The sequence below is a fragment of the Lycorma delicatula genome, chromosome 10 (genome assembly GCF_047948215.1).
Source record: "Lycorma delicatula isolate Av1 chromosome 10, ASM4794821v1, whole genome shotgun sequence".
Lineage (NCBI taxonomy): Eukaryota > Metazoa > Arthropoda > Insecta > Hemiptera > Fulgoridae > Lycorma > Lycorma delicatula.
Window position 1 is genome coordinate 109,500,245 of NC_134464.1, and position 27,923 is coordinate 109,528,167.

Consider the following 27,923-nt stretch of genomic DNA (forward strand, 5'->3'; position numbering starts at 1 on the left):
ATACTATGCTAGTGTTTCATACACATACAGTATACTAAGCACATGGTTCTCTCGTATTTTTGTACTAGTAGTGTTCATTAGAAAAATGTTGAATACATTAGAAAATAATATTGGTGGATTTTTTAAAAAACAACATCTACAGTTATGTAGTTCACTTGAAGAAAATGATTTAAATAACTTCTCTTTGTTAAATAATAATGAAGATAAATTTAAATTTGTTTGTATTAATCCATTTGTAAGATCTAATCAAATATCAAAATTAACCAATGATAAAAATTTAAATGTTGCTAAACAACTTAAAACTGATGGAAATAAAGCATTTCAAGCTAATGATTACAGTAATGCATTATTCAAATATTCAAAATCAGTATTAAAATGTCCTCAAGATAATGGTGGTGAGTATTTAGCTCTTTCTGTGTATTGTTTTTACTTATGTTTGTTCACAGTTTACGTTAAAAAAATCGTTATCGAAAAAAAAAATTAAGATTATCTTTAATTTTTAATTAATCTTAATTTTTTATTTTATATTAGTTATAAGTTTTTAAAATTATAGTGAAATCACTGTTAATATTCAAGTAAATTTAAGTGTTTTTTATTTAATTTCAGTAAAGTATCATTAAATGTGACAATAATTACAGGAGTTGCTTAATGTAAACTGTCGTTCAGTGTAACAGTGGTCAATGATTCATCCTTTTGATTTTTAATTTTACAATTTATGGATTTAAATAAAATAAAAAAAGTACGTCATGTTAGAATTAATTTTGAATTTTTTAAATTCTCCTGAGGTGAACACAGATGTTCAAAATAAATTCTACTATCCGCTGGGTTTTCATAATTTTTTTAATTATTATGAAATAACAATCTCTTTTGACATCTTTTATTCAATTAGTAATGTTTTTTTAAAAAGTTGTAAAACTTTTTCTTAAAGTTGAAATTCTTTTAATTTTTTTGGAAAGTTGTTTATCTTAATTTTTGTACTATTTCTAATATGCAAATGAACCAGTTTGAAAATAGTAAAGTCAACATATTTTTTACATATTGATATGTGAATAATCACTAATGTTGCAGGTTGTTACTTACAGGACTGTAGATGTTTTAACTGCATTACTTATGCAGTTGTATACTTATTTTTAACTGCAAAGACTTTTTAAGTTAGTAGCATTCAGTTAACAATAGGTGTTAATAGTGATTACCTATACTGTTAATATTGTTTTAATAATTTACAATTTGAGTTTTATTTTAATACAGAATCATTACAGGAACTGGCAATAGTATTAGCTAACAGGTTTGCTGTATTTTATCATATTGGAGAACATCAAAAGGCGCTTGACAACATCAATGCAGCTTTTGAATCTGGTTACCCTTCTTCGTTATACTATAAAGTGTACGACCGGTTAGTTTGTTTTTTTACATAATTCTATATTTAAAAAATAATTAATGTGTACAAATTTCAAACATTCATGTTTAAATTACAGTACATATAAAGTTTATCTGAACTGCCATGTTCAAATGTCTAGTTTACTGAAATCTTATGCAATTACTATCACAAGTTAGCTACAAAGAAAAGAAATTGGTTATTTAAATAATAAATACAAGTCAGTATGGTACATTAAAATAATTTTAAGAGATCATTAGTATACAACTGTAGCAGTTAACATTTTTGGAAACTAACTTAAATTTCAAATTAAATAACAAAAAAACACATAATGAATATGTTCTATATGGGTCATTCCATGTTAAATCAACAATGTCCACAACCTGTCCAACTAGGATTTTCTAGAAAATTGGTGGTATGAATTAACTACTGATAGAGTTATGCGAAAATACTGAATTCCAGATCTCGATCATTAACTGTTTCGTTTTTAGAGCCCTTCAAATTTATTAGAAAATGGAAAATTTTTACTTGCAGTAGTAGTAGGTCAGACCCATCAAGTTAACCTATCGGGTTGGTCTAATGGTGAACACATCTTCGCAAATCACCTGATTTCAAGTTGAGGGTTCTAAGGTTCAAATCCTTGTAAAGGCAATTATTTTTATCGGAATTTGAATACTAGATCATGGATACTGGTGTTCTTTGGTGGTTGGGTTTCAATTAACCACACATCTCAGGAATGGTCACCTGAGATTGTTCAAGACTACACTTACACTCATACATATCATCCTCAAAAAAAAAGTAGTGCTAGGTCAACATAACTTTGGTAACTATTAAGGTGATAAAGTTGGTCTCATTTTAAAGCTTATTGATACTATCTTGCAAATTGAAACATCTTTTGCATGGGTGATTATGTCAAATCATAGAAAAGTGAAGTTACTTGAAGATTTAATGGCATCAGTTTCTTACGTGTTTGTAGAATTCATCAACTGAGTAGTTTAGTGAACAGACTCTTTAAGAAAAGCAAAAAAAAAGAAAGAGTCATTCTTCAATGGTTATTTAACACAAACGTCAGGAAAATATTTTATTCTAGTGACAGATAAGGGCATTTGCACAGTCCTAAACATATAATGTTAATTTTGTCTGTTTTGGTGCACTTTTACAGAAAACCAGAGAAGATAAAGGTATAGAATTTTTTTACTTCATTTTTTCAGGGTTTTGTTCAACACTATGGATTTGGTTTTTTACTTTAGTATCATTATTTCACATTTTTTTAAATTTTACCATAATTACTTGAGGTTTTCCTGTGCGTCAAAAGAGAAATTATCAATTTTTAAATTTTGTAATGTGTTCTTTGAAAATTAACTTTCTGTAGTGTTAAAGAGATGTTTTTTTTAAAATGTAAAAAGAATTGTTCAAATATCATTTCTGGTTGTTGAGAAAAGTGTACCTAAAAATTAAAATACAAGATTTTTGGGAAATCAACTTTAAAGATTGTACTGGGGACCCACCTGAGAATGAACAAAGTGTCAGTGCCTACCAGCACTATAAGATGGGTTGTCCGAATCCTCCTACTCCTCAAAGTGTTCCAGCTTTTTTCTTTTCTGCTTAAGACTTTGCATTTATTAATTTCTTATATATCCTTATCAGCCTCCCTGATGCAAGTTTCATCAAAATGTTTGGAAACTTTGACACAGTTCTACCCAGGATTTAACCCTACCTTTTCAAACATTAAACATTTTGTCATATTCCCAGCATTGTAGGAGCTCATAGCCTCATTAACGCCAAATTCCAGAGTATTCCTACATACAAACATATTTTTTGGTATCCTTGACTAAATAATATTGTCCAAACACTCCCTCAGATACTTTTGCAGCAGGACTGGATTTGGAAGATCTTCAAATATTGGTTTAATTTCCTGCATTACTGCTTTTGGTGGGTATATATGTTTATTGTCATATGAGCACAGGCTAAATGAGCCGAGCCTGTACGTATTTACACTATATATCATCAGTCTGTGACACAAACCTTGAATAGGTCCTTCATTAGTAGATGACAAGTGGAAATAGTCAGTCCAATTAGCACATCTTACGTCATTAACATTACTGGTGTTCCTAAAAATAGCTAAACCATAAAAGTTTTTACTTCAGCAACAAATAATTTTTAGAGGGCCTTGGCAAAATTTGCATATATTTATTTCTGATAAAAGTTTACACAAATTGTCAAAACTTTCTTTTTCCTGTTTAGCCTCCGGTAATTACCTTTCAGATAATACTTCAGAGGATGAATGAGGGTGATATGTATGAGTGTAAATGAAGTGTAGCCTTATACAGTCTCAGTTCAACCATTTCTAAGATGTGTGGTTAATTGAAACCCAACCACCAAAGAACACCAGTATTTACAAGTCTCTACACAAGTAGATGATACATATCTACATATCTAGTAGATACTAGATACACCAGTATCTAGTATTCAAATCCATGTAAAAATAACTGACTTTACTAGGACTTGAACACTGGAACTCTCGACTTCCAAATCAGCTGATTTGGGAAGACGTGTTCACTACTAGACCAACCTGATGGGTTAAGAATGATCGACCTGAGACTGCCAAGACTACATTTCTTTTACATTCATACATATCACCCTCATTCATCCTCTGAAGGAGTACTTTATAGTGGTTCTGGAGGCTAAATAGACAAAGAAAGAAGAAGCTTTAATTATGGATGCTGGGTGTAATTCATAATATGAACTTGAAATTTTTATTTAACAATGATCATTGCAGTTTATGCCATTTAAAATATTATTAGTTTCAGGGGTTCTGTGCCTCTGAATTCCATAATACCTTGGACAAACCACAAATAGCAAATTAGTGAAATCTATACCAAAGTTAACAAAAAAAGAACACTGGGTGTAAGACTCCTCCACAAATAGATATTTTCTTACTGTTGGCATTTATTAATGGCTACTGATTGCACATCAATAGCATATTAAAGGAAGTATCTTTATCAAGTGCAGAAAAATTGTTCTCAATCTTTCAAATTGTTGAAAGTGTTTCAGATAGATATGATTTAACAGCTTTTGAAATTTTCTTTAACAAAAATTCAACATAAGAAAAATTGCAAGATATTATCTAACACTTAATTAATTAATTTTTGGTTATAAAATTTGTGATTAATAAGTTGTACAATCTAAATAAAACACTTTTATTTATAGGAAAGCAAGATGTTTACTGGCATTAAAACAACATAAATCAGCAATAGAAGCATTTCGTTGTACACTAACAACTTTAGATGATGCAAAATTACCTTTGGAAAGACGACAGAAATGGCAGAAAGATGTGCAGATTATGCTTGCTATGTTATCAAAAAATCCTGTTAAAGATGGTAATCACATTATATTATTATTACTATAACATTTTATAGACAAAGAGATGTGTGTGTGTTTTTTAGTGAATGTATATGCTTGCATACACATAACACAAGATGAACCTGATCTAAAGCTGATTATTATTCATTTCTTTTTTAATAGTTTTCTTCACACTACTTAACACTACTATTACTTGTATGAACTTCACCAAAGCAATTCACCTAAACAAAAACTATACTGACTGTCATCTTGAAATGTAATCATTAGTGGATCCAACGGCTGAAATGAGTCCTTTCCAAAAAATATCTATTGTAATTGGATTTTTTATATGTATAAATTCATGTAAAAAATAATTTTATATTTTACTTAGAATTTTAATGAAAGGTCAGGCTTTTTTTGCAAAAACAAAACACACCAGCACAGCTTATTTCTTATAACAATAAGCAAAAGAGATAAAAAATAATAAAAGTTACAAATAATTGGAGTATTTTTTAAACTTTTTATAATTACAGTTTTAATAAGGATAAAATCAAAACCTAAACCGACAACGATTGTTAACGTCTATATGCCTACAAGCGCCCATGATGATGATGAGGTAGAGTGTGTATACGAAGAGATTGATGAAGCAATTAAACACGTAAAAGGAGATGAAAATTTAATAATAGTTGGAGATTGGAATGCAAGCATTGGAAAAGGCAAGGAAGGAAATATAGTGGGTGAATACGGGCTGGGCAAAAGGAATGAAAGAGGGGACCGACTTATAGAGTTTTGTATGAAGTATAATTTAGTAATTGCCAACACCCAATTTAAAAATCATAATAGAAGAATATACACTTGGAAAAAGCCAGGCGATACTGCAAGGTATCAGATAGATTATATCATGGTTAAGCAAAGATTTAGAAATCAACTCGTTGACTGAAAAACTCACCCTGGAGCGATAATACTATTGATAGCGACCATAATTTGGTGATAATGAAATGTAGATTGGGGTTTAAAAACCTGAAGAAAAGAATCGGTGGAATTTAGAGAAGCTTGAGGAAGAGGTGGTAAAGAAGATTTTTGAGGAGGACATCGCAAGAGGTCTGGGTAAAAAAGATAAGGTAGAAAATGTAGAAGAAGAATGGGAGAATGTTAAAAGGGAAATTCTTAAATCAGCAGAAGCAAACTTAGGCAGAATAAAGAGAACTGGTAGAAAAACCTTGGGTTTCAGACGATATATTGCAGCTGATGGATGAACGTAGAAAATATAAGAATGCTAGTGATGAAGAAAGTAAAAGGAATTAAGAAATGCTATAAACAGGAAGTGCAAACTGGCGAAAGAAGAGTGGATTAAAGAAAAGTGTTCAGAAGTGGAAAGAGAAATGAACATTGGTAAAATAGACGGAGCATACAGGAAAGTAAAGGAAAATTTTGGGGTACGTAAATTAAAATCTAATAATGTGTTAAACGAAGATGGTACACCAATATATAATATGAAAGGTAAAGTCGATAGATGGGTGGAATATATTGAAGAGTTATACGGAGGAAATGAATTAGAAAATAGTGTTATAGAGGAAGAAGAGGAAGTTGAGAAGGATGAAATGGGAGAAACAATACTGAGATCTGAATTTAAGAGAGCATTAAAAGATTTAAATGGCAGAAAGGCTCCTGGAATAGACGGAATTCCTTAGAATTACTGTGCAGTGCAGGTGAGGAAGTGATTGATAGATTATACAAACTGGTGTGTAATATTTATGAAAAAGGGGAATTTCCGTCAGACTTCAAAAAATGTGTTATAGTCATGATACCAAAGAAAGCAGGCGCAGATAAATGTGAAGAATACAGAACAATTAGTTTAACTAGTCATGCATCAAAAATCTTAACTAGAATTCTATACAGAAGAATTGAGAGGAGAGTGGAAGAAGTGTTAGAAGAAGACCAATTTGGTTTCAGGAAAAGTATAGGGACAAGGGAAGCAATTTTAGGCCTCAGATTAATAGTAGAAGGAAGATTAAAGAAAAACAAACCATTATACTTGGCGTTTATAGACCTAGAAAAGGCATTCGATAACGTAGACTGGAATAAAATGTTCAGCATTTAAAAAAAATTAGAGTTCAAATACAGAGATAGAAGAACAATTGCTAACATGTACTGGAACCAAACAGCAACAGTAATAATTGAAGAACATAAGAAAGGGAGTCCGACAAGGATGTTCCCTATCTCCATTACTTTTTAATCTTTACATGGAACTAGCAGTTAATGATGTTAAAGAACAATTTAGATTCGGTGTAGATCCTCAATGTTATGAATTTTTGGTGTAATTTTCTTCAAATGCTTATATTTTTAATGGGTAATAATAACAATGATAAACAATAAGGCTTAACAATAATAATTATTAATGAAAAAATAATAGCATGAAAAAATTAACAACATTAAATTTGAAAAAAAACTTTGCTTGAATAATTAAAAATGTTGAACAGTGATTTCTTTCTCCTCCCTATATTAAATAATTCTTTTTTTAAAGAAAGTAATTTAATGAGGATGAATTTAAAAAAAAAAATTATTTGCTGAAAAAGAAAAATTCCATAATTAAAATGAAAATAAATTTAAAATCACAAATGAGTTAATGACCATTGTCTAAAATGAAAGAATGTTTTAGAATTTGTTCTTTAGAAAAAACATATTTACAGGACAAGAACTAAAGCAGATAAAATCAATAAAGTTTTTATAGAAAATATATATATTTTTTTTTTTGGGAACTGTAACCTAGGATTTTCTTTCAGATAACAGAAAAGAATTGATACCCTGAATAAGTGATTCAGTGAGTTCCTTCATATAGACAGTAATATCATTACAGCTGTAATTTCATTATATATAGTGGTTCATACAATCCCTCTAACATATGTAGCAGAAGAAAGGATTGTCATAGAGTTTTAGTGTTATGTACTAAAATCTGTAATGTAATACACATTACACATGTTTAGTGCTATGTAATTAGAATGAGTAGAATCTAGTGAATTTACCTTCCACTCTATCTGAAGTACAGAAAGGTGGTTTTAGTGGGAGTGGAATATCTCAGAATTTCCAAATACAAATAGGATTCAAGTATACTTTATCCTTAAGAGCTTTCCAAAAGAAATACTTCTGTGTAAAATTACATCTATATTTTACACAATTATAGTAAAAATTGATAGCTGCTAATTTAATGCCCAATTATTAGTGAAAAAAATATAATTAAAGTCATTAATTGTAATTACTATGTGGCAATAATAACTTAAATTGGTTATTTGAAATTTAAATATTTTTAAAACTCCTTGAAGCACTAATTTTAGAACTATTTATCTGCTTACAGCTAAAATATGTCAAAATCAAGAATGTTGGGTAGTATTTCATTTTAAAGAAGGAATTTGTGAAATTTTGTTTCTATATTGTTCAAAATATTCTTCTTTTCATACTTTGTACTTCACGGCAAACTAAATAAATTATCTTGATTTGTGTCTGTTCATCTGAGTATTATACAAGTTGAATGGCAAAAATGTTTTTTAACAAAACTTGCTGGAAAATCTTATCTAATCGTATTTGGAATCATCTTAACTGTCTAATTTCAACTAGTACAAGATATATTTAAAATAAAAAATTAACTTATCAATGATTTAAGCCTGTAAAATTTTCACAATATTGAAGTTTTTGAAATTTTGAACAGACCTTTGACCTTTGAATGTTCTGTCAGAAAGTCTTATCTTTAATCTGTTCAGATTAGTTGTATTATAATTAAATATTTTTGGGAACAAAAATGAAAGGATTAAAACTGTTATAGAAATTATTTTTTGATTTAAAAAAGACAGCTCATTCATATTCATAAAATTATACAGTTTTAATTTACACTCACAAGATGAATTTTAACTTATTTCAACAGTTTAAAAAACAGAACTTGAATCAAAATTACTAAAAAAATATAAAAATGTCTTGATTAGTTTGTCCCTTCTTTTAGAAAAAATATGATTACTTTTATTATTTCTTTATTTACTTGCTAAAGATGTACTACAGGGAAAATTTCATGGTTTTAAAAATGAACAAAATGTCACAAGATTCATAGAAAAATTTTCAACAGTCTCTCTCCCCCTCTTAAAAAAATAATTTTTTAATGATTTAAAATACCCTTATATTAATAAAAAATTTCAAGGCACACGAATAAAAGTAAAAAAAATTGTTAACATTATTGAAATTTTGATCAATGGTGTTCCTTACAGGAAATAAATAAGTACTGTCACCCAGAGAACCACAGGCAATTCAACTAGTTAGTGATTATATCACTATCATTGTTACCTTCTGAATTGTGCATAAGACACTGTTTTATAATATTTATTAGAAGTACATTAAGAGGTTGCTTTACATGTTCCAGTCTTTCTTGTTCACATTGGTCTTGGTTGTTGACATTTATAAAACACATTAAGTACATGAATCCCACGTCAGAGTTGCTTTTCCCAATAGTAATGATTATAATTACACATTCCGGTCACTGTGATGAATGAAATAAAGGTGACAAAGAAATGACTGTATAACATTTACTTTTCAATGGGCTTGGCACACTAGATGTTTGGCTTGCTGAAGAAGGAAGTTAAAAATTACCTCACTCCTTAATTTCCATAGTAATTCTCGCATGGATTGTTTGTTACTCTTGAGAATGGTTATGTTATTTGTGACTTAAGACTCATGTCAAGCCGCATTTTCACACTTTTCCATTACAACATTATTCATACATACACAAAGCAGTACAAGAAGTATTTTCAATTTCAATAATAAGCTTTTCGATGTTGTTAATGAATTTTATTATGTTTCAGATTAATATCACCCTATCCATGTCCAAAGTGCAGTAATGTGGCATTCTGCAGTAAGATGTGTCAAAATGTAGCTATGACATCTCATCATGTTTTTGAATGTTCAATACTACCGACTTTATGGGCATCTGGTGCTTCAATTACATGCCATATGGCATTAAGGATGTTTACACAAAAAAACTTAGAATATTTTAAAGAGATAAAATCTTCTCTAAAGCAGGTAAATCAAATATATCTCAATATAGAAAATATAAGGTGGGGTAAAACAAATATGCATTTTCATAAAGTGATAAAGAAACACTCAAAGAACATTTTGGAAATGCAAGTACTTAATTGAAAATTTTTAATGATTAAAATATAGTTGCTTAACTGAACCAAAGAAACCAGAATACAAAAATGTACCCATTACAGTAATCTTTTCTACATCATGTAAAAACACCTTCAAAAGAAAAAATTACCACTGATAAAATTAACACTCAATTTTAATGCCAAATCAAGGTCATATGTTGGTGCTGTCTGATAAAATCAGTAAACTCTAAATTATCATTGCAATAATAATAGAAAAAAGTACAATGTATACAATCATCATATGCATGTAACCAGTCAAGTGAAATCCCTTATATAATTCATTCTTACTGACAAATTTTACTCTGTTTAATATATGTGTTATTGACACATATATTAAACAACCAATGAAAACAAGTTATTTTACCTATTCTGAAGGCTTAGGATTTATTATTTAATGTGGTGATTTTTAACGTATTCAGAGAACATTAAAAGAAATTTTACTACACCTAACTGTATAATAAGATAAAAAAACCAACTTTGTCTGAACCCTCAAACAAAGTTGAGACTTTGTCTATGGCAAAGCTCAGGTTTGGTCTTTTCACCTCCGGACTTCAGCAATGACAGTTCAAAAAATTATGTGTTAAGAAACATGAACTTACATAAATAAAACTTAAATTTTTCTGGACAAGACATATTTTTAAAATGATACTGCTGTTGAGGCTGTATATCATTTCTGGCATTAATATTTTATTTCACAGTTAGTGAAACAAAGTGTCAGAAATAATGCAATAAGGAATAGTATTAATGGGTCACTGAGCTAGATGCAGGACCCAGTATTAAATGTGCATTGTTTATTTTGTTTACATCCAAATATGAGAGATGTGTTGTTTCTACCATAATTAAAACTTGTAGAATCATCACTGATCTTAAAACTAATGGCTATGATAAGTTGCTTTAAATGGCAGTTGTTGCAACAAGTGATAAGTGCTTTCCAATTCACCTGAATCAAATGCAGCATAAAGAGTCAAAAACTGATAGAGTAATGACATCATTTACATAAAAATGAGTACATCATATTTTGTGTCAAATAAAGAAATTCTTTCATACAAACAATGGGCTAATTACAATCAGTTACATCAAAAACAGGGGAGATAAAATGAGTGGATTAGTGTTCTACTAAAAGACAAAATATTTTCTGGAAGTAATGTATAGTCAAATTATGGCAAATTTTAAGAAGTTAGCATTTATTATTGAAGGCAAGGATGCTCTGTGTGACTGTGGTGCTGAACAGAATGTTTCACCTATTTTGTTATCCACTTAGTGAAATTTTCTGACTTTCAGAAGTACAGAATTAAAATTTTTTGATCATTAGAAAAAATAAAATACAAAGAAAAAAGTTACTGAAATACTGAGCTTTTAATAAAGATAATGTAATTTTCCCAAGCACAAAAGAAGAAAAAGATTGGTAAATGAACACAAAACTCCATGATGAAGGTTTAAGAATTAATCTTAAGATTTGTACATTTTTTCATAAATCTAAAAAAGTTTCCTTTTCAGATAAAGTTTTAAACTTTAGAATCCAGTTGCATTTTTAAACAGATCCAAGCAGTTAGAATTTGACAATTCAGTATGATCAAAATGAAAAAATCTGATGTGGACACCACATGATTTCCTTGTATGCCTATTAAATTGCATATACACATTTTTTGCTGCACTTCATTTAAACTTATTTCATTTGAAAGTGAGATGCGCAATCCACCAATTCTTTAATAAAGTAGACAGACAATCTTACCTGAGATATTGGGATAGCGTAAAAGTTCCTTTATTACTCATATAAATAAACTCTTATAAATACTCTAATAAATAAATGTATGTCCTATATCTGTCTAATACTAAGTTTTTTACTTCCTTGTATGAAGTAAAGCAAGTTGTGATCGTGAAAAATTTCAGTTCTCAGATTTCAATGGAAATATCCATTTTGACCATCCCTGAATCCATTTTGACTAGTTTTGGCATGACGTCTGTACGTACATACCAATGAATGTATATATCTAGCATAACTCAAAAACGATTAGGCGTAGGATGTTTAAATTTTAGATTTAGACTTTGTAACATCTAGTTGTGCACCTCCCATGATTGCAATTGACTGAACTAACAGTATCCAATTTTTTTGGATTTTGGACTTTTTCTTAACTGCAGTAATAAGCCCTCATTGAGAGCTTTTCAACAATATATCATAAGTGGTACTTATTTTCATTGGTTCCTGAGTTATAGCCAAATAACATTTTAATTAATGAAATATTTGTATCTTACAAGGGAAGGCCCATCGGTTGGAATCAGATTTTTTTAATCCTTTTTTTTTAACTTTTTTTTTTTAGTTAAATTTATTTTTACTGCAAATAATTATTCAATTATAACAATAAAAAAAAATTCAGAAGTTATTAGTGAAATAAAATTTTATGTACTTTTAAAAATGTGTAATGTAATTTAATAAGCATTATTACATATATGTATATGTAATAGATTTCGTGAAATATCCGATTATTATACTCTAGAATCGTATATTTCTGGATTTTCTAAAGTTAACTACAGAGTGACTGAAAAATAGAAAAGAACAACATATATACTTAGGCATAATGTCCGATCTTTATTAAATTGCAAAAAAATTCTTGTCTTTTTGTGTCTTGTTCATTACTCCTCTGATATTGTCGGAGAATATTCTCCCTAAATTGCAGTTGATCATCATTTCATTTATTTGTTTTTTATTGCCAATAATTTAATTGCTCGTTGGTTTGATATAATTCTTCTGATCTTAATTTGTATACACGTTCTCTAGTTTTGAAATTTTCTCTCTCTTTATATTCATCATCGTCTCTTAATCTTTTTATTCTTTCCTTGGTCTTAACATTTTCTTCCTCTTTATATTTATCATCTTCTCTTAATCTTTTTATTATTTCTTTGGTTTTAACATTCTCTTCCGCTTTATATTTATGATCCTCTTATTGTTTTTATTCTTTCTTTGTTTGCAACTGTTTCTTCTACTTATTTTTTTTTGGTTTGCAACATTTTCTTCTTCTTTATATTTATTATCTTCTCTTAATTTTTTTATTCTTCTTGTGTTTTTTTGAGATATATTTCTTCATGATATTTTTCTTTTTCCTGTTTGATTGTTTCTTTTTCATTTTTGATTATTCACCAAATAATTTAATAATAAAAACTGAATAATTTACATCTAAGATTGAAATTAACATTTGTAATCGGTATACAGAAGTTCACTAAATGGAATAGTTTAATTATTATTAACTTTTATTTAATTGATAACGTATGAAGATACGAATAATACTGATCTAGTAGTAGAAGTAATAAAGAGACTTTTTCTCTATCCTAATATTTCATGTAAGATTGTTGAATTAGTGATTGTATAAATATTTGATGTTAATAAAAAAAAAAACTAATATTTCACCAATTGTCTAACTGTCCACTTTATTAAAGAATTGGAGGGTTGTATCTCACTTTCAAATGAAATAAGTTTAAGTGAAGTGTATCCTGACCCTGTAGGGGAAGACTCCCTCCATGAGATGGCTTCGGTCACCACGCTATCCCCTCCGTACCTAGCTCTAATGAGCTTTACCAGAGGTCATCTGCAGTACCTCGGCAATGACATCTTTCAGTCAAGCCTCATCCAGGATGCTACTGATGCAAATGCCACGAGCTACATTCCCATTGGTGTCCTAGTAACTAACATACACTCAAAACTAAACACATCTAACTAAGTCTCAAACAAGAATGAATGACTTTCTAAGAACGAAGAAACTGAACCTTACCTACCTGAAAAGTAAAAATGAGTTTGATACACAACTAATCATAAAATGCAACACAAAAACACTAACAAAACATAACAATAAAAATAAATAATGTAAGATAACACAGTAACATAAAACATAACTAACGAAAAACAAACAAATCTATAATTAAACAAAAGCATAAACACTTTACAAAGAAAAGTTTACAAAAAAACAAACCATAAAAAAAAATAACAATAAAACCAAACATAAACACAAAGAAGGAAAGTCCAAGCAGAACATCACACCTCTTCCATGGTCCTTTCTTTCGTCAAACACATAATAAAACTTTCTACGCTCAACCATTCGGCCCGGATTTTCCAATTAACACAGTGATCAAGTGTCGACCCGATAATATCAAGCCGACAGATAGTCCCTGTGTGCATTAAGTCATATGTAGTATATTCATATATCACATGACAAGCATCGTCCAACAATCCGAATTGTGGACACGTACCAGAGTCCACCAGGTTGAATTTTTAAAGTCTGTCCTGAAAAGCGCCATGCCCAAAAATAAATTGTGTCACATACTTGTTCAGGTGTACCCAAGAGGTGTCCCACAAATCAACAACATCAGGGAAAGATCATGCATATAATGCCCACATTCTGTCTGTCTGGCTTGCCACATGGTGACACCATGCTGTTCTACTCTTTATTTTCTCCAAAGTTAATTCACCTGACTTCTTAGCAACATAACACTGTTGTCTCTCAGATGCAATCAAGTCTGTCGATTTCACACCTGCGATCACCATAAGAAGTGCAGCAAAAAATGTGGATATGTAATTTAATAGGCATACAAGGAAGTCATGTAGTGTCCACATCAGATTTTCAAATTATTATGGTGTAACCATCAACAAAATGAAAACAATGAGTAATCAGATGTTTCACCAAATCTGATGTGGATACCAAATTACATTAACACATTTAAAAAAAATGAAAATACATAAAATTTTATTTCATTAATACAATCAATATATTTAAATTTAATAAAAAAAGGAGATGAAATCTGATTCGAACCGATGTTCCTTACTCTTATCCAAATATTTCATTAATTACAATTTTATTTGGCTATATATCTGGAACCAATGAAAATAAGTACCACATAAGGTATATCGTTGAAAAGCTCTCAATGAGGGCTTATTACTGCATTAAAAAAAAGTCCAAAATCCAAAAAATTTGGATACTGTTAGTTCAGTCAATTGCAATCATGGGAGGTGCACAATTAGATGTTACAACAGTCCTAAATCCAAAATTTCAACATCCTACAGCCAATCATTTTTTAGTTATGCGAGATATGTATGTAGTTATCTATATATATACATATGTACGTACAGGTGTCACACCAAAACTAGTCAAAATGGATATTTTTAATTCATTATAGATCACATGATGATTTAAGATGAATAAATTGATCATGTTAGGATTAAAAAATTGCTGCATCAAATGAGCCAAGCAACTAATGACAAAAAAAAACTTTATTTTCTTTCAGTGTATTCCTATATTTTGGATACCTGTAGAAGGTTGTAAGTCTAATTATTCCATGTAATATCTTTTCCTTTGTTATATTTGTATAAATATATTTATACAGAGAGAGTCAGATGTATGAAAATCCCTCAACAACTTTTACGTGGAACACGTAAAATACTGTAACTTTCAGGATAAGGTATCAGCCAATTACTTTAACTTTTCACAAGAAATTATATTTCAGCCCCTTCTTGCGGTGTGGCCCAGGAAACTCAAATATTTTAAACGGTAAAACTCTTTGTGTGATATATCATTTTAAAGGTCTCTTTAAAACAAGAAAAATGTACAAATAAACAGTAGGTACAATGCCTGTACCCAAACTGGTGGTGGGGTAAAATCTGGATTTTGAAAATTATTTAATTTAGTAAATTCAAATAATAAAATTAAATAAAAAAACATTAAACTGAATTTTAAAATATTAAAAAATTGTTATTTTTCAACACAGAAAATTGTTTTTCTTCTAATTTAATGAGTAAATAAATAAAAATATTGTCACCAAATCATGCTGATCAATTATTGTCTTTTACTATTGTTGAAAAAATGAAGCTTATTTCATTGTTATGTAATAATAATATTCCTTTTAAAGTGTTTCATTACTACACTGTCGGTTCCTTATGAGAATTTATTGTGATCGGCTGGCTAATTGATTTTGTCTATCTTTACCACATTTGTAAGCCACTCTTGTTATTTACATCTTGTTCAACTTCTTTGTAATTGTTTTTTCCTTAATTAATTTTTTTATGCTATCTGCTAACATTGGTATCAAAATGTCACTTAGTGAAGAAGAGAGGTTCACACTTTTAATGATGAGGGGCTTTGGTGATAGAGTTAGGTTGTATAATTAAGTTTGTGAATTGTTCAATGCGACATTTAATAATCGAAGCATTCTTTCAAAAGGTAAGTGTCAAAACTATCAAACACTTTTAAGAAACAGGGAACATTAATAATAGGGGAAAACCAGAGAGGTCTAAATCTGCCATAAATAGAGATTATGCAAGAATTTATTGAGAATCCTCATTCCTCAACTTGAACAGCAACAGGAAAATATAACATTAACCAAAGTTCAGTGATTTAAAGATTAAAAAGTGAAAATTTCAAACTCTTCAAAATTTGTCTGGTGCAAGAACTTAATGAAGATGACTAAGATCGAAGATTTGAGTTCTGTGAAATTATTATGAACAATGTTTGTGCAGATTCTAATTTATTAAACAACAAAGTTTTTAGTGATGAAGCCCTAATTTTTTAATTGCCATAATTGTCAATACAGGACTGATATTAATCCATACTGGTATCGACAAGCACATACATAGTATCCAGTCAAAGTAAATATACAGGCAGGTATTGTTTGATGGATGATTGATAGGGCCCATATTTATTGATGGAAATTTAAATGGAGTGAAATATGAAGATTTTCTTCTCAACTGTATCATTCAAAACATAAAAAATGTTGTTGGCAAAACATTTGGTTTCAAAAAAATGGTACACTCCACCTCACTTCAGGTATGTGAAATTTTAAATGCATCTTTTCCTGGAAGATTAATTGGCTGAAGGAGTCAAATAGAATTGTCAATGAGATCATTTGACATGTAACCTTAGATTAGATTTCTTTCTATGGGGCCACTTAAAAAGTATTGTTTTAACATAATAAGCCCCAAGCTATGAGGGTCGTCCAATAAGTCCTTAGAAAATCCAAGAGATGGCGCTCATAGTATGGTGCTCATAGTATGGTGCTCATAAAACAGTTTACTTTTAGTAAGTGTCATTTGTCGCTAGAGTACAGTTAAAGTTTCAGCTGTATCCATCATGAGGTTACATTGCCATAGTCGATTGAAGCAACAAGCTATTGTTTATTTAGAAAAATGTAAAAAAGTGAGTTTTGAGTGGTAATTAAACACTCATATTTAAAAGGTTTAACACCAAAAGAGATCAAAGCTGAGTTGGATGAAGTTCATGGCACATCTGCTCCTGTGTTTGCAACTGTTTGCAGTTGGGTAAATGAGTTTAAAAGTGGCCATAAATCCACAAAAGACGAACCTAATTCGGGACGTCCAGTGGAAGTGACCACCCTCAAAAATGATTAACTAAATTTATGATATGGTTTTGAGTGATCAACAAATTAAAGTGCGCAAAATAGTTGAGACCACAGGCATATCGCAAGGTACAATGTTTTTAATTAATAAAAGGCACAAAAAATTAGGTGTGAAAAAATTTCAGCATGATGGGTTTGCTCTCAGTGGAGAATAAACACAATTGTGTAGTCGATACTGAGGCTGTTTTGGCGCTTTTCCGTTGCAATTCTGATGAGTTGCAGTGTTGATACATAACTGTGGATGAAACATGGATACACTACTATACTCCAGAGACAAATAAAATGTCAAAACGGTGGGTTTTTAAAAGCGAACAAAAAAGCGGTTTGTGAAATCAGCCGACAAGGTGATGGGCATGGTTTTTTTGGGATGCAGGCGATATCATCTACACTGATTACTGGTAAAAAGGACAAACAATAACTGGAGAGTATTATGCGTTGTTATTGCACCTGTTGAAGAAATCAAGAAAAAGTCCTCATTTGAAAAAGAAAAAGATCTTCTTCCATTAAGACAATCCACGGGTGTAAACCTGTTCAGTTTCAATGGCCAAAATTATGAAATTAAAAGTTTGAATTATTACAACAACTACTGTATTCACCGGATTTAGCCTCCAGTGATTTTTTTTTTAATTTCCAAACTTAAAAAAATGGCTCAGTGGACAACGGTTAACATCAAACAAGGCAATCATCACCCAAACAGATGCTTATTTTGAGGACCTTCCAAAATCCTACTTTTTGGATGGTTAAAAAGTTGGAGAAACACTTGGAAAAGTGCATAGAGTTAAAAGGAGATTATGTTGAAAAACAGAAAAAATCTACACAAAATAATTTGTTTTTCTACCTTTTTCTAAGGACTTATTGAATGACCCTTGTATCAATGATTTACAAAACAGGATTTGAGAATCAGCATAAAATATCACTAGGGATCATTGAATAATGCAGTATCATCCTTTTACAACCAACTGGTACTACACTGTCAAACAACAGAAGGAGGATGTTTTGAACAATTATAAGATGAAATATAGGTAAATAAGCAAATTTTATGCTTAATAAATAATCTTCTTTTTTAAAATAAATTTATTTGATAATATCCATTCAACCAAGTTTTCATAAATTTATTTATTTGTGATAACAGCTCCTTAAATTATCAATGTAATTTTTTTCAAAATCCAAAATTTATCCCGCCACCATTTTGGTACAGACATTATTTCATTTATTTATACCATTTTTCTTGTTTTAAAGGGACTTTTAAATAATGCATCACACAAAGCGTGTTACCATTTAAAATATTTGAATGACAACCCCCAAGAAGGGATTGAAATTCTATTTGATCAATATCTTATCCTGAAAGTTACAGTATTCTATCTGAAACAGTTTTAAAGTTGTTGAGGGGTTTCCATACTTTTGATTCACTGTATGTATGTTATCAGCTATCCTGGAGAAAAAATACTATTTAGATAAATCAACCTTTTTATTGTAATTAAATGAAAATGTTTACTTCCACTACAGGAAAATGTTCATTTGGAAAAAAACAATTTTGATGACAATGATTATCGCAGTGTCTATTACCTAGAAAGAAATGAGTCACAGAGATCTGTAGAAGATTTTTTACAACGTACTCATATGGCTGTATTTTTATTTAAATGTCTTAAAACTGCTGGATTCTTTATCAACTCAGGTAAAAGTACTTTTTATACTTTACATTTTTTAATAGAAAAGCAGTCATATTTAAATAAAATTTTGCTATATCATGCATACTAGAATATAAGTAGACTATAATCTGTCAAATAAAAAAATGCACCTGAAGACAACAATAATTTCTCAATAAAACCTTTTAATAAAACAATGCATTATATACTAAACCAAAGCTTGTCATTTTCTACATCAGTTTAGTGAGTAAAATATTTATTCCAACAGTAAAGAGAACATCAGAAAGATAAAAGGCAATAGTAGGGAAAAAATTAAAACTGAAAATAAAAGACAAAGAAGAGAATCAAATACAGAACCAGATGAAAGAGATGGAGGGCCAAGCAATGATGGACCAACAACTAGCAAAAATAAAAGATGCGGATACACATTTATCATACACAAATCAAACCAAAGACCAAATTGGACAACAACCAGTAGCAAGCTGTTCAAACAACAACCAAACTTTGCAACATTCGACCATAGAGACCACATGCACATCATCTACATCTGAGATGAACAAGGAGGTAATGCAGGAAGAGCAAGAGAAAGAATTGGTAAATATCTTCAAGTTAACGACGCAGGACTGGCAGAAATATGTATCACAACACAAAAAATTAAAAATTTTAAATCATTCGTTATATTGTATCCGCAACAGTGGACAGTCATGGACTAAATATGGTACTAAACTTTCCAATCAACTAAGAAAACAATCAAAAGAACTAGAAAAATTAATAGAAACAATAGATACATAAGAAACATAGAATACATAGACAGCATAGAATACCTAATAGACAAACACAACATAGAAATTGTAACAGAATGGGATACAACAATAGACAAAGGCACAAAAAAACAACTTATAAAAGAATATGGATTAAATGTAGAAAGTTACATACAAAAAATATTAAAAAAAAAACATGAAAAAATAAAAACAATAAAAGAATTTAGTTTATTAAAAATATTAGTAAATGTATACAAACAATACACAGAAGAATACACACTAGAAAACCAAGACATAGACCGAGCAAAATGGATAATACATATGACAAAAGAAAATCAAATAGAGGTAACAGAACTACTAGCATGATGTGAAATAATAAAATTTAAAAGATATAAAAAAATAAATGGTTTAGTATTAGAAGGACATACAAATGCAGGAAAAAGCATGATAATAGACAACATATTAGGACCAACAATGCCGGAAGAAATTCCAAGAAAAAGAGATAACAGTGGATTCCACTTATACCAACCACCAACAGGAGGTCTCTTTGAAGAACCAATAATAACACCAATAAACGTGGCAACATGGAAATTACTACTAGAAGGGAAAACAATAAAAACAGATATCAAACACAAGGACAAGGAGGGAATAAAACGACTACCAATATACATAACAGAAAACAAAATAACAGCAAACGTAGAAGGAAATGACGAAATACAAATAAACCAGAGAATAAAAATATTTAATTTAAAAAAAACAATAGAACACAGAAAAGATTCATATTCAATAGACAAATTCATAAAAGCAAACACAATAGAAAAACCACCAGGAGTAATAAATCCAATCCACATCGCATTAATATATATATATACTTCATAGAAGATATTTTAAGCAGTATAATAAAAGAAGACGAACAGCACACATTAGAAGATAACCTAATAGAAACATACCAAGAAGAAATAATAGAAGTACAAAAAATTAAAAAAGAAACAGAAGAATTATGGAAGTTGAACAAATGGAAACCGAATCAACAACAAGCAACAAACGATTCAAGAGAGATAAAGTAACAGTGGAGCAACAGGAACATAAGGAAAATGAGCCAAAGATGGATATGGACATAAATTCCCAATGACTAAAAACAATATATGAAACAAGGGATCAAAAGAATATTACAACATAATAAAACAGTCACTATATAGACATCGATTTTTCATAAAAACAAAACCCAATACCAATACTATATCAATTTGCAAACTTCTGGACATCAGAATGGAATGAAGACAGTATAGCAAACAACTACACAATACAAATAATGAAAGCACCAAATAATATAAGTTATGGAGTGTCATGGATAAAAGGAGAAATAGAAATAGAAGTATATTCAGTATGCAGACAAAGATTACTACAGGGAGGATCAACAAACTACAACACATACGACTTCGAAACAAGCCAAAATTTAATAATAGGAACGTTTGATAGAACACCAGTGACGTATGAAATAAAAAATTGGACATGGACAGGGCCAACATGGCACATGACAGAAAACAATCTATTTTTGAAAAAGGAATAGACATTGTAAGATTAGAAGAAATAGAACAAAAAACAGTATGAAAAAAGAAATAATATTTGAACAACTAAATCACAATTACACATACAGACCAAATGACAAACAAATCAGAATACGGATTTTATTAATACCAGGAGGAACAGGAATAACAAAAAAAGACATGAAAATAACCAACAACGCAGAAATAATAACAGCAGAAACAACAGGAGATTCAATAACAGCAACAGGAGTAACAACACAAAACAGAAGCACATATCCAGCAATAGTAATTGGACAACCCAAGGTACCAGATGAGAATCATTTCATCTGTAACCAAGGTACCAGATGATTCTCATCTGGTACCTTGAATCATAAAATGGCAACATTTAATGCATTAATTTATTAGAGTGATAAAATACTTAAGATATAATAACACAATGAATTATATTAAATATATTGCTGTAAATAATGGATACACGAAAACCTAATAAATAAATTATATACTAGAATAAAATATAAAATATATATATATATGATACAATAAAGCTAATAATTATAACAGAGATGAATACATTAAAATTGAGTATAATATAAATAATAGGAGATTCAATTAAATCTTTAAATCATTTGAATTAAAAACAGCATATACAACAAAATAATAAACTACATAAATAACAAAGATCCTTCTAGAACATTAAAACATAATAATAAATTCAATTTAGATAAAACAAGGAGTATGTAGTTTGAAATGCACTAAATGCTGTTTAGAATACATTGGTATGACTATCAATCTTTTTCGATTAGAATTAAAGAACACACCGACTGTATAACTAAAGGAAACAAAGAATGATCTAATTTTGCCTAACATATCATGGAACACGGCCATGATTATGATCCAAATAATTTTACTAATATCCTTGCATACTCAAATGACTTTTATAAAATCTAAGAAAAATTCCATATCTACTTAAATAACAACAAACTGAAAAATGAACAAACAAATTTTGAAAACGATATTTTATTCAAACACTAAATATTGATTCGTATGTTGGCCTAACTGCTTTAATACTGCAGACATAACAATTGAGAAGCTTTTATTGTATGAAATATATGACTTATTTTATAAGTTGACAATTGATTGTTACATTTATGGAAATTTTATCAGATGCTTCTGATGATGGAAAAATAACTTCTGAAAGCGCTAGAACATAATTAATTACACTAGTTGGTAAGTGGTAAGTAACTATTATTTTTATATTATACATACCAATGGGCCATGCTAAATAAAATTATGTGTACAGTATTCTACAGCTCTGTGTGTAGTGGGAAGAAAAGCTGCAGAGGTTAAGCCTGTGGAAATGATGTTAACCCTTAAAGTCTTAAAGAATAAGACTCCCTGTCGGGGAAGATTTTATCTCCCATTACATGCAATTCTCAAGTGCCTGCGGTACTGGAAACTCTGAAGAGTTACAGACACAAATCAATGGATATAGTTCAAATTCATCGTCCTCTATTAGACTGGCTACGTGCAATTTACATCCTTATCCAGCAACTTCTACTCAAATGTACATCATCATTTAAAATAATTTTTATCCCTGTTTTTCCTAATATAATTAAATCATAAAAATATTTCTATGGATATTTCAAAAGAAAAATTAACCCAGAAAATCTTTATAGAAAAAGATTCAAATATGTTTTTATTTTTTTTTTACAAATTGCTAAAATTGGAAGCAGGTATGAGAAAGTTTTAAAACAATTTTTTCTTGAAAAAGTAATAGATTTATTTTCTATATGTATTAGGTAAGAAAATTAAGGCAATGATATTTTTTTTTATCAATTCATTTGTAAAGTCCGAATGACATTGTACAATGCAACATTTCCAAATTCAATTTTTAAATAAAATATTTTTATACTAGCAAAAATTAATAATTTAATTGTTTTTACAGATTCAAATGAAGAAAAAGATTCTCAATTATCAGATGATGAACTGTACATTGGAGGATTAATGCTTCATAATTTACAGTTCTTGCAATTTAATGCACATGAAGTATCTGAATTAGATATAAAAGATGATGGTATCGACAAAGCTACATCACTTTTTCTTGGTGGAGCTATATATCCTACATTATCATTATTCAATCATTCTTGTAATCCTGCTATTGTTAGGTATATTTTATATTATTCCATAAATTCAAAAGCCATAAAAATAAGATAAAATAGATTTATTGTTAGTTAAGAAACAAAAAATAGTCTATGTTTTCTTTAGCCTGGTTGATAAAATAGCTGTCATTTTGTAGGAAAAAATGAAATTAAGATCAGATGGTAAGTAGATGTCTTGTATTAATATGTCTACTTATAGTTTAATTTAGTTCTGAATGAATTTCAATTCAACAGAATTAAAATTGCTTTGTTTTTATTTTATTAAACAGTCAGAAAAGCCTAACATAATCACTTAAACAAGAAAGCTTTAAATTTAGAATGTCTCATACTAGAGAGAAATATGTATGTATGTTACATATCTTACCTTAATTTTTTATGAAAGTACTGCAGGATCCACCTTCTCGGCCTTGATTGAAATAATTCTATTAATGCATAATACAAATACTAAAAATTGTCTATTAATTTACACGAGTGCTGCTATCTATTGCAGTTAAGACCATCTCCGTCAAACACTGATGGTTTATCAAATTCAAATTTTGTTTTTAAACATAAAATTAAATATATTAATAAAATATTACATCATCTTAAGTGTTTGAGGGAGATGGTCTTATAAATTAATACAGAATTTTCATTATTTTAATATTTTTATTGTGAAATAACAGAATTATTTCAATCATGACTGAGGATTCAGGATCCCTTGAAAGTACTTTTATGAAAAATTAAGGTAAGGTATGTCTTATCTCAATATTCTGTACTAGGTGGTTTATTTAATAGAATTGAAATATTCTATATTGTAATCTCTTTCTGTCAACCCATATGTATGTGAACATAGTTTTAATTACTTTAAAGAGCCAAATTTATTGAATAAATATTAAAAAGGGCTCAAGGTTTTATTAAAAAGTTATTGAAATTAGTGATTATTGAATAGTAAGAGAAATATGGGCATACAACTTTTACAAACTTAATAATTCTAATATCTAAAAATTTCTCTTTTACTAAAAGAAAAATTTATTTCCACTAGTTTACTTTTGAATAGGTGCAGATGGGAAGAGCCTCTTCCATGTTTAAGATGATTAATGTATCTACATTCCTTTACATTCACTAATGATTGTTTAAAAACTGAAATCTGTATTTAGTTTTAAAACAGTCTGTAGATTTTTTTGTTAAAAATTCTATTAAAAACAGTTAATTCGATGATCTATCCCTTGCGATAGTAACCTCTTGCCTAAGATTCTTCCAAATGGGTTAATCCCTTGAAAAAAGGACTACCTCAGCAATTTACCTGAAAGAATCAAGTTATTACTAATAAACAGTTAAACATAAAATAAGTTTTTATAATTAAGTGTATAATACACATCAGAGGAATGTTCCAAGTTTCTTCTTGCCCTAATGCATTCATTAAGTGTTTAACTATTGAATTACATTTTTCCCCATAAAGTTTTTTCATATAAAGTAAACTGAGTTTTCAATCAACATTTTGAGATGGTTTAGGTTATTTGAAATTGAAAAAAAAATGTTACTGATGATTCTCCTGAATGAAAATCACAAGGCATCAAATTTCATGATCATGATGCCAATCAATTTGTTCCTTGACATTCAGGAATAATTTAATTACTCTCACCTTGGAAGAAGATAGTGAGGAGATGTCCCATCTACTTTCTAAACATAGAAACAATGTCAAACAATATCTGTATTTGTTATTGCTAATTCTAAGCAGTGTTTAACAGCTCGGAATTAACATCTTGTAATATCTTAATATATGCTATTAAACTTTCATTGAAGCAATAAGGTTCCTACACTCCTCTTTTTAATTCTAGGCCTGCTTGTTCACTGAACATCACCTACACTTCCAGTATGTTAATATTTTATATTCCGCTTATCCAAATGTTGACGTGTTGATATAAAAGAGAGTAAGGAAATCTTGGATAAAATTGTTTATGAACAGCAGCAACATCCCATTATTTTTCTACTAACATTGAAATATTACAATCCATTTTTGGTTTTGAGTATTTAAACACCGATATTTAAAATACAGATACAAAAATGGACTGAATAGTAATTACATCAGCTAATCACCACAATTGCAAAACCATAAAATCCACTACCTGTTTCAAAATTTAAATCTGTATGCAAGGAAAACTGACCTTTAGCTCATCATATATAATGTTAAAATACATATTAATACATAAAAATAATAAAGAAAATACTTGACAGTAGTAAAATTAGTACAAAATAAAATAACAATATGGAGGATATTGATATATACATATCTCTCTGCCAATCTCTGAGAGTGGTCGTGCTTGGCCTTTCATCCAGAGATCCTGGGTTTGAATTCTGGTTAGGCATGGCATACGCTACCAATTTCCATTTGGGCTAATTGATCATAATAGTTGATAGCCCCTCCTCCCAAAAAAAATGCTACAAATTTCCATTTTCATATTCCTACATAAACAAAATTCTTTGTAAGCTTCTGTGGTGAATTAATTCATCAATAAAAAAAAACCTTTACAAAATTTGGTAAATTATTTTATGAAGATGAATTTACTTTTCATTCAAACTACAATCAAGTGACTACATGTTTTTACTGGCAATCAACAAATAGTTAATCTTTTGTTGAAGAAATTTTATTTAATATGCAACATGATAGTCCAAGATTCTACTTTCCCGTTTTGATTAACGGACTAGTAATTTTGGTTTGTATAGTTTCTTCAACAAAAAAATGTGAAATGCTAATGCAATAAATTATCTTCCAGTAAAGAAAATTTTTCTTTTTGATATACCTGTCTAATAAAGATTCATTTTCTTGAATATATAAGTATGTGAATCTATTTGTATTTCAGATATTTCCAAGGTACAACAGTAATATGCAGAGCAATAAGGACAACATTTGAAGGAGAAATGGTTGCTGAAAATTATGGACCAAATTTTACACAAACGCCAAAAAATGAAAGACAGGATATATTAAAAAGACAGTATTGGTTTAACTGTAATTGTGTAGCGTGTAAAGAAGACTGGCCTTTATTCAGCGAAATGGATGAAAGTATTATGAGATTCCGTTGTGAAACAAAGGGATGTAAAAATATAATTAAGGTACCGACTGATACATTAAAATTTATGGCACTTTGTCCAGTCTGCAATCAACATATGAATCTGTTAAAAGGATTAAAAGCTTTACAGGTATATTTTTATTACTTCTATTCATGTTTTATATTATATAAGTATAAAAACAATATTGAGAAAAAATCAGCACATCACAATTACAGTACAGAGGGAAATGTATTATAATATTACCTCACCACTATTACAGAAGTGTTGCTTTACTAAAAAAATTTGGTACATACTGTAGTCACTACTGTACTCACCATAATGTAGATCAGTGACCTGAAGAAAGGTTTCTGAAATCCAGAAGCATCATTATCTAAAAGTAAAATATAGAAAAAAATCACTATACTTTGTAATCACAAATTTCAGTTGATAAATTACTTCAAATTAAGTTGATAACTTTTTTTTTCAGGATACAGACTCGATGTTCCGGGTAGCTCATTCATTTATGATAGAAGGTGATATTAACAAAGCTTTGATTAAATTTATTGAACTTCTTCAAATGTTAGATGAAACACTTGCTCCTCCGTTTAAAGATTTTCATTTATGTCAACAGGCAGCACGTATTTGCATGTTAACATTTGGAAATAAATCTATGGGAAGAAAAATATAATGTAGTTTATGAAATAAATTTTTAAAACTAAAAATAAATTAGTTTGAATATTGAGCGAATATTTATTTCATACCTATAAAATAAATTAATTACTTAGTGCTAATTAATTAATCAGTTCTTAGTGCTGTTGAAATAGTAATAAAATAATAAGACTGTAATCTATTAGGAAGTATCATAGAGTGTAAGTTTACTTTATGCTAACCTCATTTTATAAAGAATAATGACTACAGGAACTGAATACACTTGAATATATTTTGTTGATGTTACTTTGTATTATTTACATCAAAATAGTTTTTAATTATTGCTTGTTTACAATTTACTATATTTTTTCTAATTTACTGAAATTTTTAATTATACCTATATAAACATTATATATACTTGGCTATTGTAATTGTTGGAATTTTTTTTTTTTAATATTTTGGACACAGCAATCTATGAACCTATGGTGTTGTCACGGAGAAGGATGACATTTTCGGTAGGTGGCGGCTTTTGTTGACTTCAGCAGCTACCAGCTTTTCAGCTGACAGTCAGGTTTTGGTCTTCACTGAACAGCCCTCATCCTTCCTTAGCCACTCCTTACTCACCATTTTTAACTCCACAGAGTATAATGATGGACCATGTTTCATCACATTTGCAACCTTGGAACCTACTGGGCACTAATTTTTCTAAAGCCAAAATGATCAGCGACAATGGATTGAGCATTCCCATAGCTGATACCTCTGATGCGATACCTGATACCTCATAGCTGATACTTGATACTTATGATGCGATTTCTTCAACAGTGAATCTGGTGATCA

The 27,923-nt window shown here is 29.4% G+C and overlaps 1 protein-coding gene across 1 annotated transcript; it reads left to right on the plus strand.

Annotated features, from left to right (window-relative positions):
- On the plus strand, positions 1-27,296 carry LOC142330939 (protein-lysine N-methyltransferase SMYD4-like). The gene is made up of 9 exons (XM_075376406.1): positions 1-395; positions 1,249-1,393; positions 4,586-4,755; positions 4,901-4,994; positions 9,559-9,775; positions 18,805-18,973; positions 23,198-23,417; positions 26,252-26,588; positions 26,926-27,296. The coding sequence occupies exons 1-9, from the start codon at positions 86-88 to the stop codon at positions 27,124-27,126; spliced, it is 1,863 nt and encodes a 620-aa protein (XP_075232521.1). The 5' UTR covers positions 1-85; the 3' UTR covers positions 27,127-27,296.
- The last annotated feature ends 627 nt before the right edge of the window (positions 27,297-27,923 follow it).